Raw genomic sequence first — 16,044 nt, forward strand, 5'->3', positions numbered from 1 at the left:
CAAAAAGCTCACTAAATCTACGTCACCTGTCGCACAGTGGTGACGTCCGCTTGACTTAGAGGAAAGATGGCTACCTCGGCTTGGCTGCATGGCCCATCAGCTATGCGACTAACAGAGGGTTTGGTGTCGGTTCTGAAAGAACACCGTCCAGAGTATTTACCCGCTTTGTTGGCCAACTACAGAGAACATGGCGTCTTCCCGACACAGGTAGAGTCCGGCCCGGAGAGGCGTGTTAGCTTGCTGGCTAGTAAACTGTTAGCCTGCTGTAGCGGCTGCTACAGGCTTTGTTGTTCACTGAGCTGACACCTGGAGCTACAGTAGGACTGGGTGTTAACATGCTGCTGGTGCTGTCTTACTGTGTGTTACTGTCATTGATTGTGAACACCTGTGTTTGTCTCTGTAGAGCGCGAGCGCCGTCGGGGGTCTCGTGGGGTTCAGTAATGCCAAACTGGGCTCGAGCAAAACCAGGTGAGAAAAACCGATGTTTCATTACAGCTGTCACAATATTTCAGTCACAGTTAACCTCATGATACCTGTGGTACCGGTGCTCTTAAGTTATTGTTCCGGTATTTGTGTTTTCTTGTTGTTTATTTGTAAATCTTTGTGATATATTAGCGCCATCCTCAGTGTTCGTGTCTGTATAGACGTTAAAAGTAAATAACTAAAACACTGATCAGTGAACAACATTGAAAAGAGCAGAAGTGCTCTGTGAATTATGAAAATGTAAACACAAACAAGTGATTTTATATACACACGCAATCACTGCAGCGCCTTCAGGAAAACGTCACGTTGTTTATTTGTAGATATGGAGGGTATCATTTCAAATTTCTCAATACTGAGGCTGGTAAACAGTCTGAGCACTCAGGGTAAATGTTAGTGCTGTATCCTGTCACTGCCGATCAGATTACACAGGTGAAGAAAAGCTGAGAGGTAAATGTTCTGGTGGATGAACTAAGCTAAGAGTGGCTGGCAAAAAAGAGGAACAAGAATGCCCCCTGATTCCATGTCTGTACCTTATACAGAACTAATAGGTGGAATAAAGGCACAACGTCCCCGCCTTGAACAGGTTGTGTAAAAGAGGCTACAACAATGAGAGCATTACCTAAATAGAAAATAGTCTAAAACTGGAAAAAATACAGTTTGAATCAGAAACTATATGATCAAAGAATAAGTGAAAAAGATGAATTGACCAGATATCCAAGCCAGCTTTTAGTTTCCATTTTTAAGTGTTAAGCTTGATACTCAACCTTGAATATTTTTTACTCAAAATAAATGGATGAGAGGAAAACTATCACATTTACATTTGAATTTCAAGTCTAGATAAAAACGTGCTAAACATGTGAAGGAAATGATCAATAAAAGGTTTTTATGATGATTAAAGGCTCAGATATTGGACAGTAACTCCAAAGTATGAATATCAAGGGGATGAAAAAATCTGTGTGTGTTTGTGTGTGTGTTTGTCAGGTTTGAGGGCCTTTGCCTGCTCTCCATGCTGGTTAAAGACAGCTCCAGTGACCTGTTTGAGCAGCACTGTCTTTCCTGGCTGCGTTCCCTGCAGCAGGTCATACAGGTAAGATGTGTGCACATACAAACACACTCTTCTTAGTGTTGTCCAAAACTCTTCCATAAAACCTGACTAACGTCCTCTTGTGTTGTTCCTCCTCCCCGTCCTCTCCGGTTTGTCTGTGGATGTTCTCCTTCAGTCTCAGGCTCCAGTCCAGACCATCCAGCTGGCAGTGAACATCCTGAAGGATTTGCTGCAGTACTCATCCCAGCTAGCAGAGCTGGCTAGAGAAGTCGGCCTCAACTCCATCCTGGGCATCCTGACATCTCTGCTGGGCCTCAAGACAGAGGTGAGGATACAGGGCAGTGGACCAATAATCATGAGTGAAGGATCTCATGATTCACTGCAACTCAGAAACTAGTGAATTTTGTGCCTCGCTACATAAATTTGCATATTGATTAGGTACATCGGACTTTCTTTTAAACTTTGTCTTGTTTTTCATGATGACAAACTACAACATATGTGTTCTTTTGTAACTGAAATCATTAGAGCCTGACGATACTGGATTTTTGGAGCCTATACCGATATTAGGGAGTAAAAAAATTCCAATATTGATTATATCGGCCGATATATAAAACACTTGTGAAAGAGATATGTAATGAAAGCAAAGGAACAAATACACTTAAAATGCTACCTACATAACTTGACTTGACTCGAGCATTTCCACTGCATTATTGCTTCTTAAAAAAATTATTAATTTCAGCGTATATCAGAGAATATATATGCCGATACCGATATATCTGTGATAGGCCGATATCGGCTGATAAAATCGGCTGACCGATAAATTGCTGCTGGTTTTCTTCTTTTGTCTTTGTAAATTTTGATTCTGTTGTGACTGCTCATCATCAGATGTCTCGTTGGGCTCGGGGAAACTGTGATAAACAATGTGTCTGACATTTTAATGACTAAAACATTAATTAGGGTTATAAACGATCAGTCATAGACGATCTTACTTTGGCATAATGTCTACTTCAGATGAATCATACAGATTGCGTCATTAAGAGTTTCTATATTTAGACATTTCATTTTAAAAGTTGAATGACTCCTAAACAGCTAAAAAGATTGTCAAGATTGTGATCCTTTGGCCACTTGATTAAATGAAGAGTAATCAAGAGATTAATTGACAGTGAAAAGATCTGTCATAAGAAGTATCGTAAGCCCTTTCCCCTTTTCTTCTCGTGGTCTCAGTGTGAGCTGTCAGCCATGGAGGGGATGATGGCCTGTATGACCTACTACCCCAGAGCCTGCGGATCCCTCCGGGTAAGACACAGAGGAGAGAAAGAAGATTTTTCTCCACCTAGAGACTTTGTCTTGTGTTTTATAGATAACTTGAAGATCATGTGTATTTCACTTGATCAGGGATGGGTACCGAAACCCGGTATTAAACGGGCCCTAAAGACTGGAATATCGATAAGCTCCGGTTCTGCTCTTGGTACTAGAGAAATTAGGAAAATAAATTTCCTGTTCATTATTCCTACATAAAAGTTCTCTTTCACATTTTATCTCACTAACTCTGTTTCTGAATGATGCATAATGAATAATGATGAAAAGTAACCATGAGCTGATCGTTATTGGTGTGTTCTTAAATTCAATCTGAAATGGACAGAGCTACTGTTAAAATCTTAACGATACCCATCCCTACGCTTGAGCCTTGAGAAAACACTGAAAAACCTTTTTGTCTTTTAGGACAAACTGGGAGCGTATTTCCTTTCCAAAATGGACAGTACAAACAAGAAAACACAAGAGGTTTGTGACTCTCACTCTTTCATCATATGTATTGATATGTGCACTTTTTATCCTCGTCTCTCGATCTGTCTTTCACACAAAAACAAGGTACTCTTACCTTACAAAGCGGTTAATTTCTCCCTAATGATGTTTTTTGTTGTTGTTTTGCCACTTGTCACAGATGTATGTACAGGAAAGTACGGCGCAAACTGAACTGAACTGAAGTGAAGCAGCTGTTTTTTGAACAAGTTTCATGTGCCTGTCTCTGTGTCACTGTCAGATGGCCTGTCAGTGTTATGGTCGCTTGCCCTGTCTGGGGGGCCTGTTGGACCGAGGGGTAGGTGCTGGCAGAGCTGAAGGCTGGACCAATCAGATTCACTGCTTACTGGCCTCAGCCAATGGCCTGCTGACTCAGATCTACCAGGGTTCAGAAACAGGTACACTTTCCATCAGTGATGGTGGAATTTCTCTGATTGAATTTCCTAACTTTTTCAAATTCATTGTGGTTATTTGCTGAATAATAACAACACAGGCAGAACTCTAACACCACTCACGTAGTTTACACTGCTGAAATTTGAATTGTCCAGTCGGACATAATCAACATATGCTTTATGCATCACAAATATCAATGTTGGACATGTCTTGTCAAACCCTAAAAAACCCGAAAGTCCTCCAGTGGAAGGCGCCCAGGAGGCGAAGTTGAGGGATCAAAATGGAAACAGCAGAATTGGAGGTCTCCTGACTTTCGGTCCTGGTGCCAGTCAAGATCCAACAACATCACATCCCACAGTGTTTCTTCATTAGACCCTCAGTCCCTGATAAACTCCTTTGTCTTCCACACCTCCAGGCTGTAACACAGAGATAACCCTGATGATGTCACTATCACATCATTATCATTATTTTTTCAGCTCCTCTAGCGCTGTTTTCACCAGCTGAGTAGAACCTACCTCTGAACTGATAATCAAGTCCTTTTAGGAACTATCCAGTTATTTTATAACTCAAGAAAACTGAGGTTCACTTTAAGCCAAAACAATTATTTCTCTCTTAAAGCAGTTTGTAGTCCAGGCGCTGGTGGAGCTTCAGCTGTTGTTTCTGCAGTGTACCAAAGATTTATAGCTCTTTATAGAGTTGACTTGTTGACAGTGTTGCATATGAAGTCAGTTTCCTGCATTAACTGTATTCCTTCCTGTGTTTATACTCTCTTACATCGCTGTGGCTACAGAGACAATGTTTGTACTGGACATAGATCTGCTCATTTACACACCTGACACGTGTCATAAGTTAGTGGACGGACTGCAGATATCTGTTAGATGCTGTGTAAAGTCCTTGTTGTAACGTGTTTTGGTTTGGTTTGGTTGTAGTCTCTACATGTGTGTTGTGCTCTGATGATGCTGCGTGCTGTTTGCTGTATCAGATGGAGCCGTGCAATATGAAGGTCCGGGGGTGGAGCTGGCCTTTCCTCATCTCGACCAATCAGATCCGCTGCTGCTGCTGCAGCTCCAGCACAGATACACAGCTGTCTGCCTGGCACTCAAACACACACTCAGGTACAACGCACACATGCACACACACAATCCAAGTTTAAAAATGTTAGTTCATCCAAATTATAATAAAATGTTCTTGTTTACATTACATACATTAGAATAGTTTTTGTTTTTCCAGTCTGTCATTCATGATTTTCATATCTCTGAATACTGAAAACAAAGTCCAGTTAACTGTCAGCAGTTCTCATTGGTCTCGATCTCTGTGGAAGAAAAGGTCCCATTGAAACTCTGCAGGTTTTGTGCTGATGAAAGGAGTGTGTGACTGGCCTCACTCCTTCTTTAAACAGAATTAAACTGAATCACTTTGCTCGGCTCTGTCAAACCTGAAACCTGCTTGTCGCTGCTCGTTGTTTTAATTCATTATGGAGCACATACAATACATGCAGCTGCCTTTTTGTCTCATAGCAACAAGGATCAAAACCACAGCTCACACAGAGCAGTAAAGGGTTTGATGCAGCATCACAGGCGTTCACTGTGTCTCTGTCCATCAGGGTGGATCCAGCCTCAGCTGTCCGTCTACCTGTCAGACCAATACTCAACCTGGTGTGTCGAGCCCTCGCTGTCAGCTCCAAGAGCATAGTGAGTGTTCTCTCTCTCATTCTCACACACACACACTCACACAATGATAATTAACGGAGTTAATAAGTTTTATAAATGGACATCAAACAAATGATATCTCTCTGTCACAGAATTTAACAGGAGATGGAAGTGTGAGGCTGCTGGTCCTGCCCATCATACACACCAACACACTGGACATCCTATCAGCTCTGATCACTGCGTGAGTACACACACGCACACAAACACACAGACACACGGACTTGATTTTGTTCTGTAAAAACACATGTGGCCATTATTCAATGGTGTAACTCAGGAAGGAGAGACTGAGACCATATTTCCTGTAATGTGACTGGTTGGTCTCTAGTTGTTCTCTTTATTATTCCACTTCCATTCTTCTTCTTTTTATTTATCTCCGCATGTGATATCCAAATGCTCGGACCCTGGTCGTTATTGCCTGCATCTACACTTTAGTTTGTTTGATTTGTTGTTTGTTGCTGACACTGAGTCTGTGCTGTGTGTGTGTTTACAGTGTACGTAGCAGCATGGTTCAATACACTGTAGTTCTACAGAGGCTGTTCTCTCAAACCCTGTCTGCCTGGACGCCTGTACATGAAGCCAGTCTGGGACAGCAGAGAGCCTACAGGTAACGTCCTGATCCTCAACACAGAGGAACCAGTACCCGAACCACAGGAACCACAGCTCCCAGTGCAACACCACATCAGCATTTTATCAGCAGCTGGTAGACTTACAAGAACCATTTGTCCAGTGCTGCAGCAGACACAGACAAAAGTCCAGCATTAGCAAATGAATGAGCTGTTAAATTTCAGTATCCTACTTAGAGGTGTGCAAACAAATCAATATCTCTACAGATTCAAAATCAATTCATAAATTCCAAAAATGGATTCATATTTTTCAGTCTTGTAACAGCACTGCTTTACATTTTTTCCTGACATGAGTTTAGCTCGTCAGTCCTATAGATGGCGCCATGTCAGTTTCGATCAGACACACGTCCTCTGCAGCTTTATATCCATTTTTAAGAGCTTGAAGATCTGAGCATCACTAAACTGTGTGTCATATAGACATCTAATGAAAACAAATCAAATGGTCAAAGTTGTCATATTGACATTGAAGGTGTATTGATTGATTTCCAAACATCAGTCATGCATTGAGTAACACGCAAGAAAACCTTCCACCACAGTGTCCAGAAGCTGCTGTTAGTTAATTAAATTATTTCATTAGTGAAGATGAAAAGACAGAAAACATTCTTTCATTCATCATTCACTCTTCTGACAGTTTCTTTATCTGTGATGCTTTTACACAGAAACATGACAAAGTCAGTCTGTTACACTTTGATAGCTTATGCTATATATATATAAATAACAATAAATGATATTAATTAAAATAATAATTTCTGTTATTCTGAAACTATTCTAAACAATCGTTGAACAGAAACACTGTTATGATGTGGGACAGAGGGGGTCAGTTTAGGGCCAGTGTCGGGACATTGAAGTGTCAGAGACGATGTGGTCTGAAAGTGTGTGTTTGTTGTGTCTCTGGGCTGGTTCCACAGCTCGGTCCGGGTCTCGGTCTACAGAACCTTAGAGCTCTGGGTCCAGGTGGCTGGAGCCTCTGCCAGCATTCTTCAGGGAAGCCCAGGTCACTCAGAGCTCCTGTTTAACCACCTACTCGGTGACATCACACCAGGGGCGGAGTCTATCAAGGTAGTTAGTTTGAATGTATTTAAGCATCATGTATTTTACAGTAAGAATGATTGATTGAAACGGGGTGTGTGGCAGCCGGTTGGTGTCGTCTCTAACTCTCGTCCTCTCCAGCTCCGGGCAGGTCTGTCAGCTGATGCGGTTCCTGGAGGGAAACCAGGTCCTCGGAGGACGAAGCCTCTGGTCATGGCAGATGCAGTGGGGCCGTCGCTCCAGAGGAAAGGAGACTTTCTGGCCAATCAGGACACCTGTCTCTCAGCCCTCAGAGGTGACAGGCTGCTCAGTCTGAAGACGGCTTTTATAATGGGTCTGTTGTAAATGTGGTGTCCTCACACAGATGTTTTCCTCTCCACAGCACTGAGACAGATCATCCTGACCGGTGGCACACTGCTGAAGGACGATATACACAAGGTAAATATTAACTGTAACCACTCGTGGGAAACACCTGAAGTCACCTGCTGTACAACATGAAACACTGTTGTTAGACAAGATGAGGACACGGATGGTTCTGTCTCCATCATCTTTCTCTCTCTGGTCACCTCTCTTCTTCAGTGGTTTTCTGCTCTGTGTTGATTCTCCCACAGCGTCTCCATGACGTCGTGCTGCCGCTGTGTGTCCGTCTGCAGCAGCAACAGTCCAGCAGCAACGCAGCATGTGAATCAGCAGGAGGCGTCGGCGGGCAGTACAGCAGCGCCCTCACCAGACGAGAGCTGTACAGGTGCTGCCTTCATTCACATCATTTCGTGTTTGGATATTACTTTGAGTGATAAACACTTTGAACTGCATGTTGTTTATGAAAGTGCTTTGTGATTTATTAATATTATTAACTTATTAGTAAATATATTCATTAATAGCCACAGTGGATGAATCTTAATCATTTTTATTATCTTTTATAACATTTGTGAACAAATTACAAACGACTCTGCAGCAGTTTCAGCAAATTATAAAAAATAAATAAATAAAACAGGAACATCTGGATTGAGTTCTGGTGAAAAGTCTGAATCAGATGTTTCACATATGTCCACCAACTGTGCATTATGTGATGTGTAGTTTGACTTGTGTGTTGTAACAGAGACGAGACTGTGTCGTGTTGATGGATCGTATCGTTTGTGTGTATTTGCAGGTTGTTGCTGGCTCTGGTCCTGGTCCCATCACCCTGTTGGCCCCCTCCTCTGACCTGTGCTGTATCCATCCTCAGCAGTGGACGCGCCGACCGCAACCTCAAGGTGACTCTGGCAGAGAGAGAGAAGAGACTCTAGCTGTGTTTCCTCTGAACCTGTTTAAAACAAGTCATGGAAACATGATTTAAAAACATCAAATGTTGAAAAAGAAATGTATGAGGTGGTTTTTCAGACTATTAGACAAAGCAATGTTTCACAGAAGTGAGATGGTAACACTCTTTCTGCAGTTAAGTCACATGACATCCAAAGAAACTGCAACTATTCAACTATATAATACACTAAAACAGTTCATAAAACCATAAGACAAGATTTTACAGCAGCAGTCAGTTTATGGTCACAAGGTAAAGAATGAACATCATCACTGACCAACACAGCACAGTGTGTATTCATTTATTCATTTGGCCTTTTTGCCGTTTGTTGACAGTCAACAGCAAAGAGAGAGAGAGGGAGGGAGAGAGAGATAGAGAGTTATAACACAAAACAAACCTGCAGTAGCATTTCATCACTGACCTGTGAACTTTCATTTGCCCTGACTGTGTGAAAATCAGATGTTTTTGTTTCCCAGGTGATAAACAAAGAGATTTAGGTCGAGTCTGTAACTGGAGTAAACAGCTAACCAAAATATATAGGAAGCCCCCCACCCTCCACCCCCAGGTCAATGCAGACTGAAACACACAATAACTTAAACACAGCTTCTTTTTTCTGATCATGGACTAAATGAGCTCAGAGCGAAACATCAGTGTCTTTGTTAGTTTCAGACTGACACAGCTGTAATGTTCCCGTCGTGTGCCCACGTTGTTTGAATAGCAAATAAACATCTAAGCACCCATGGGCGTGTTGGTCTCTTAAAATGAGGTGTGAGCAGGAGCATTGTTGCGTTGTGCGTTGCGTTGTCATCTTGAGGCAGTGGAAAATGATTGATTAACAAGAAACCTGGTCTTAAGTCAGTGGTGCAGAGTTTCACTATTACTTAAAGGAGCATTGTGAAGAGTAATAGGCTCCTAAGTAGGCGGGCATATTAACATGCAGTCTGCCTGTTACACTCAAGCAGAGTGTGTCACAGTGTTTCCCATTCACACTCAGAATAAATATGTCTACAGTTTCATAATGAACCAAAAATTTATTTATATTTCTCATAATAAACATTAAATATTTCTAATGTTGTGATTTGTGCTGTTACTTCCTTATAAAGCCATAAAACCCTTCATTTCCCTTTAGTGCTCACAGAGCTGCTGTGTGTGTAACTCACAATATGTGATCAACTCACAACAAACAGAATCTAACTCTGTGTCAAACACTGCGCTGTTATAATAGCAATCCACCAAGGTGCCCCTGCCTGGGAGATGGCACTGTGATTGATTTGTTTATTGGATGTTACGGCCGAAACACTACCACGAATAATTAAGAGATTGAGTTCAACCCTTTTGAAGCATGCACCTGGAGCAGCGACGGTTGTTTCCACCGTTAAAATAGCAGAAGTGATGTGGACACGCCCTGATTGAGCTTGTGCTGCAGATTCAGACCGTGAGCTTTGGAATGTGAAAACAGAGCCACTGTGTCTGTTTGAAACAACACAACAGCACATCATGTACCATGGTTACATTCATAGTTCTAATGACTCTCTTTGCCCCCCCCCAGGTCTCTACGTTCTGTGCTGAGGCCCTGACCATCTGTAACTCCCTCCTCCACCCCCGCACTCCCTCCATCGCCCTCCCTTTACCGCCCCTCACCCTGAAACCCACCCCCACCGCTCCAGTCCTCCCTTCCTCACAGGGCCCCACCCCTGGACTCACTCTGCCGACCCTGTTAGGAGGCACCGCCCCCGGTCCTCCTTTCCCCAGCCGCCACTCCATGGGTCTGGGCCCCGCCTCTCTGCTGGGCTCGCTGGAGAACCACCTCTCTCTAGTTCCAGGGCTGCCGGGCCAGGCCCACACCCCAGGAGACATGATCCTGTCCCCGCACACGCATCACCTGCCGGACCAGGCCGGGCTGGGCCCCCCAGAGGGCCAGAGACCCGTGTTCATCCGCTACGATAAGGAGGAAGCGGAGGACGTGGAGATCTCTCTGGCGAGCGACTCGGACGACAGTGTGGTCATCGTTCCTCCGGGGATGCTCAACATGGAGAACCAGCAGGACGACGCCGCCGCAGCTAACTCCCAGAACCTGGTCTCTGCTGCACCGGGGGGCACCACAGTCTCTCTACCAGGAGGAGAGTGTGTCACCATGGTGCCCACCACAGCTGTACCGACCACAATAGACAGCGTCTCGCTTTCCAACAACCTTGCCACCTCCTCCCCCCTCCTCACCACCTCCACCACACCCATCAACTCCTTCCCTCCTTCCAGTACCTCTGTGGTTTCCCTGGTCCCACCTTTGAACTCCAGCACACTCACAGCTCCACCCGGTGGTCTGGGGGACTCGATGCCCGGCAGACCCCAGCTCCAGCAGATGCTGATGCAGCCCTCCACAGCGGGCCAGCCCGGACCCATGGGTCTCCCGCTCCAGATGCACCAGCTGCAGAACCAGCTGAGTCAGCAGGGACGCCACCTCCACCAGCACCAACCACCACCCGCCAGCAACGAAGACTCAGCCGTCATCAACATCAACAGCACCGACGAAGAGGAAGAAGAGGAGGAGGAGGACATGGAGGATGATGAGGAGCTGGAGGAGGAAGACGAAGGGATGGATGAGGAGGACGAAGAGGAGGAGGTGAGCGATTTTGCTGAGGAGGAGTTTTATGATGGAGAGGAGTATGAGGATTATGATGAAGAAGAGGGGGAAGAGCTGGAGGAAGAGGAGGAGGAGGAGGATGGGGACATACCTCCACTGGAGGGAGCGGAGGACAAGGCAGGAGAGGTGGGGGTGGAGGAGGGGAAGGTGGTCCAGGCAGCAGTGGATGAAGAAGGGTTGGCTGGGTTCAGCGTGGAGGGAGACGAGGAGGGAGGGATAGAGGAGATCCAGCCCAACAGAGTTCTGTTCCCAGAGGACAGGATGAAGGTGCAGGAGGTGGAGAGCATCGGAGTCCTGGAGGAGGCGCGGGGGGGCGAGGGAGAGGAGGATGAGAGTGAGAGGATGGATGACCCCACCATGCCGCAGATACTGTGTGTCACCGGAGGAGCGATGGAGGAGAGGGAGGAGACGGATGAGGGAGGGGCAGCCGGGGGAGGAGCTGGAGCTGGAGGAGGCGGAGGAGCGGTGCAGGAGGAGGCGAGCCTGTGGGAGCAGGGCGCCAGTGAGGCTGAGCTGAGAACCTCCTCCGAAGAACGCACAACCAATCAGAGTCAACAGGTGAGAATTAAAACTACAATGTTGAGAGAAAAAACTTTTTAGGAACATCACAAACAACCAACCAAACAGGTGAAAGGACAGTCAGTGTCAGACTGAGCTGCTGTTTGTCTGTCTAATAATAATAATAATAATACATTTTATTTGGCAGCGCCTTTCACAGCACTCAAGGACACTTTACACAAGATTAAAAACACAATAAAAATAATAAAAACAAAAGACAGTTAAAAAGAAAACAATGAAATTACAGCGAATATACAGATTGAAACAGATGAGTTTTGAGTCTTGATTTGAACTGGGGTAAAGAAACAATGTTACGGACGTCTGGTGGGAGAGAGTTCCAGAGTTGGTGCTGAGGCGGGCGGATGGCATGCGGAGGAGATCAGCCAGATGGGGGGGGCCAGGTAGTGGATGGCTTTGAATGTATAGAATAGACTCAGTTCCTTCACTATCTTTTTACTGTCCTGATGCTGCTGATGATGCTGCTGATGATGATGATATGATGATGATGATGATGATGATGATGACAATGACGATGACCCGAAAGTTTCTCCTTATTAATGAAACCTCTGTTAATTAGAACTTCACAGGATGCTCCAGGTTCCTCATTTTAAAGCTTCTGATATTTCCCCTCTAAAACAACACAAATGATCACTTTATCCTCAATATAATATGACTTTTTATATTTATTTATTTCTGATTTTCTTTTGCTCAATGTGGCCGTAATACACTGTAGTTTAACATTCTTATCTTCTCAGGGTGTCAACAGAAAACTCTTCTGTGTGATTCGGTTTAAAGACAACAAAAAGATTATGATTCTAGGCACCATGTGTTCCTGGAGGTCAGGAAACAGGAAAAGTGTCTTTGTAGTTGATGATTGAAGCTGGTATTGTCACGGGGTTGTTTCAAGGAAACCGATCCCTCCACCTAACTCTGACTCATTGTTCCTGTACAGGAGTCGAGGCCTGAACCAACACAGGAAGCCAGTGTGGGTGAGAACCAGCCGTGCAGCAGTCAGGAGGAGCAGCAGCCCTCAGCTGCTCCAGAAGGAGACTCAGCAGCTGCAGATCCTGACTCCTCAGCCGCTCTGAAACCTAAAGAGCCAGCGGAGACGAGCTCTGAGAATAGAGACAGAGGGGAGGCAGAGCAGCAGGAGACTGAGGGGGGAGGAGGGGGAGAGAGTGATGGAGAGGAGGGGAAGGGAGTGAAGAGGAAGAGAGAGGAGGTGCACAGGGAGGAAGAGGCGGGACAAAGCACTGAGAAGAAAAAGGTAAGAACACTTTTCCAACTCAATATGGAAATATAGTCAGTCACTCTGCCATTCACTCACCCACCCACCTACCTACCTCATTTAGTCAGTCCCTCAATAACTCAATAACTCAATCAGTCAGTCAGTCAGTCAGTCAGTCAGTCCCTCAATAACTCAGTCAGTCAGTCAGTCAGTCACTCTGCAACTCACTCACCTACCCACCTCATTTAGTCAGTCCCTCAATAACTCAATAACTCAATCAGTCAGTCAGTCAGTCAGTCAGTCAGTCAGTCAGTCCCTCAATAACTCAGTCAGTCAGTCAGTCAGTCAGTCAGTCCGGTGTTTATAAAAAAAAGTTTCAGGGGATATAAAGACTGACAGTGTAAGATACAGTCAGAACCAGCAAACAGTCAAACTACAGTCCAGCCTGTATTAGAACAGTTACACATGTTTAGTGGAAATAACAGAATGGAATAATAAATAGTCTCAGCTTCATTTGAGTGAAACCCCCCCCCCCACCTCCCCTCACAGAGCATATTGTCTCTCTGTCTGTCCCTCAGATGGATGATGAAGCCATGGCGTCCATGTTGGCTGATTTTGTGGCCTGTCCACCTGATGATGAAGACGGCGCCTCTGGATCGACCCGCTCATGAACTGACCTGATGTAACCGAGGTCTCCGCGGATGCAGCAGAGACGGTGTCATCAGTGACATCATGTAGTTACCTCATTAACTCCTCCCTCATCATTGTGGCGGTCTACAGTCGCTCATACTATAGAACATGGCCTCCAGGTTTCTTTCTTTGACTTCAGCTGCAGGACTTTTTTTTCTACTGTCACACCTTCAGCTTGTTATTGACAGACTAGTTTAACATGAGCTAAAAGAAACAGTAGGTTTCCTGCAGCCCAGCAGGGCGCGGAGCTCTGTGAGGTATATCACTCTGAACGCTAGCCTTTGTTCCCGTTTACGGTACATGTTATCTACAGTTAGTGTATGAAGTACCCGTGTGTTTGGATTGATATGTACCTTCTGTGCTCTTCATGTTTCATGACTGTCATATTCTTTGTTATAAAAAGTAAAAGAGAAAATCAGGACCGCAGTTTTCATGATTTCATGGTTAAGCAACAGTAAGTTAACATGTGTCTCCAGTGACCACTTGTGATCAGATCTCACTTCCCTGCTTTATATGTAAATAAACATGAATGAGTTGTTGATTTTAGCCAATCTGAGATAGCAAAATAATTTTGCTTCATGATGAAACTGTGACAGAGAGCGTCAGTAGAGTAGTTGATACTTCAGTGCGGCCTAGGACGCATTCACGTTCACACTGCTAAAAGAATGTGGCCACATGTGGTCCAGACCAGCTCTGAATGTGTTCTGAGGGATCAGATGTCAAATACGTTCACACCTGAACTTAGAGCTGAACACTTGTGATCGGATCACCAGAGATGGATGTTAATGCCAGGTCTGAACAGGAGCAGTGATGTCATCACAGAAAGCACAGCTGTCTGTCTGGACAGAGGAGGGAGAACTGAGCCTTTAACTGTAGCTATATCAGCTGCTATAGTGTTCCTGTAGTAAACACAACAGACTTGTACGGAAAAAGAACAGGAAATGATCAAATCTGGCGGATGCCAGTCAGACTATAGATACCTCTTATAATTAACAAATTCACCACAGAAGAAGATGAAATCTACTTGTTTCCCTGCAGATGTCTGGAGCTGAACCTGTCAATGTCCTTCAGAAGAACAAAATCAACTATTTTACAGTGTTGATGTTGACTGTTTATCATATAAACACATCTGTCGCAGTCTGAACATGTTACACACCCGCTGAGAACCAGTGTTTAGTCCGGAAATGAGAATCATTTCACTCAGTTCACTGTGTCATTAACCAGGTTCTTCTTTAAGCTCAGTGTCACATCAGAGTTACAGTCTGGTATGTACAGGTCTGAGGAAGCAAAGTCAGGAACCTTTGAGAAATAATGTCATCAATAGTATTGAAATGAGCTTCATCTAAACTTCATTCGTTTTATGAGGATGATCAGGATCACAGCTCCCCAGAAAACCTGTGAGTGACGTCATGGAGGCTACGTCCATCTTTATTTAAAGTCTATGACAAACACAACAAAGTTCTTGTTACACAGACAGACTCAAAACCTCCTTAGTGGTAGTCACTGCTGCAGTAGGTGTCTCCGAGACCACAATTTGCCATGATGACACACACACACACACACACAGAGAACACAGAACCTGCCTCAGTTGTGGTTCAAACTGGTTCACTCAGTTCAGTACGAATCCAGACTCCTGCTCTGAACATCTGGAACAGGGAGAACAAGTAACAAAGCCTGGATCACATGATTGTATTACCATAGTAACATGAAGTTTACTCAGGAGGACTGTCTTCATGAGTTCTCTCTCTCTCTCTCTCTCTCTCTCTCTCTCTCTCTCTCCCCTTCCCTCTCCCACTTGTCTCATCACTGTTTTCTCAGTCCTCCTCCACCCTGCTGACTAACAGCTTCCTTCAGTTCCACCATTTATGGATTCATGGATTCTGTCCATGAATTTTGTCTGTCCAAAGAAAAAAAACAAAAAACATCTGTCCAGATCCAGTGAATCCTGCTCCACATCTCGTCCCTCCAGGTTTTCTGCCTCACCTCCTCTTCGCCACCACCAGTGTGTGGACTGTGTTCAGACTGTTTCATGGCCCCATGATGGAGGTCTGATCACTAAAGACTCCTCTCGTATTACTTTCCCTATCGTGCACGCCGTCATATAAATCTAATATATAATAATAGTATAACACTATCGGAGAGTTAGAGTAAAGAATAAATAATCTGTCCAGCAGAGGCTGTGATATTTTTCCTTCTCATGGTTCACACATCAAAATCTCTATTTCCCATAATTCACCCAGAATTGGTTACGCCACAGTTAAGTGTCTCTGTGTTGGAAAGTCCGCAGTTTGTAACTCAGGTTTTCTGTCACGAATCTGTAGTTTCCAGGAGCAGATGACATCATTGTGACATCTTCAGGGTTTATTTTGTCCAAGCCACAGTAGTTATAACACACGTCTTTTCAACAGTATGAGCCGGGACTGGTGAACGTCGTCGTCCTCCAGAGTCTGTTACTACTGTTATTCACTTCCTCGATACTTTCATGTAAACATCCTGTTTACTCAAAGCTATGGAAGCCCTGAGAGGCTGGTGATTAGAAAAAGAAATA

General features: G+C 44.5%; 1 protein-coding gene across 1 annotated transcript; it reads left to right on the forward strand.

Annotated features, from left to right (window-relative positions):
• pelp1 (proline, glutamate and leucine rich protein 1) lies at positions 1-14,042 on the forward strand. Its single transcript, XM_056368755.1, has 19 exons — positions 1-207; positions 404-468; positions 1,465-1,570; positions 1,704-1,853; positions 2,753-2,824; positions 3,251-3,310; positions 3,570-3,726; positions 4,704-4,836; positions 5,325-5,412; positions 5,523-5,611; positions 5,921-6,034; positions 6,962-7,112; positions 7,224-7,377; positions 7,465-7,520; positions 7,694-7,827; positions 8,233-8,335; positions 9,929-11,578; positions 12,531-12,845; positions 13,385-14,042. The coding sequence occupies exons 1-19, from the start codon at positions 67-69 to the stop codon at positions 13,475-13,477; spliced, it is 3,831 nt and encodes a 1,276-aa protein (XP_056224730.1). The 5' UTR covers positions 1-66; the 3' UTR covers positions 13,478-14,042.
• The last annotated feature ends 2,002 nt before the right edge of the window (positions 14,043-16,044 follow it).

Source organism: Seriola aureovittata, chromosome 23 (genome assembly GCF_021018895.1).
Source record: "Seriola aureovittata isolate HTS-2021-v1 ecotype China chromosome 23, ASM2101889v1, whole genome shotgun sequence".
Classification (NCBI taxonomy): Eukaryota; Metazoa; Chordata; class Actinopteri; order Carangiformes; family Carangidae; genus Seriola; species Seriola aureovittata.

Bases quoted from the DNA above. Each gene is read 5' to 3' on its own strand.
- pelp1 (XM_056368755.1), top strand. From the start codon at position 67: ATGGCTACCTCGGCTTGGCTGCATGGCCCATCAGCTATGCGACTAACA. The intron at 208-403 runs GTAGAGTCCGGC...TTGTCTCTGTAG, and splicing joins ATGGCGTCTTCCCGACACAG to AGCGCGAGCGCCGTCGGGGG. The intron at 6,035-6,961 runs GTAACGTCCTGA...CTGGTTCCACAG, and splicing joins GGACAGCAGAGAGCCTACAG to CTCGGTCCGGGTCTCGGTCT.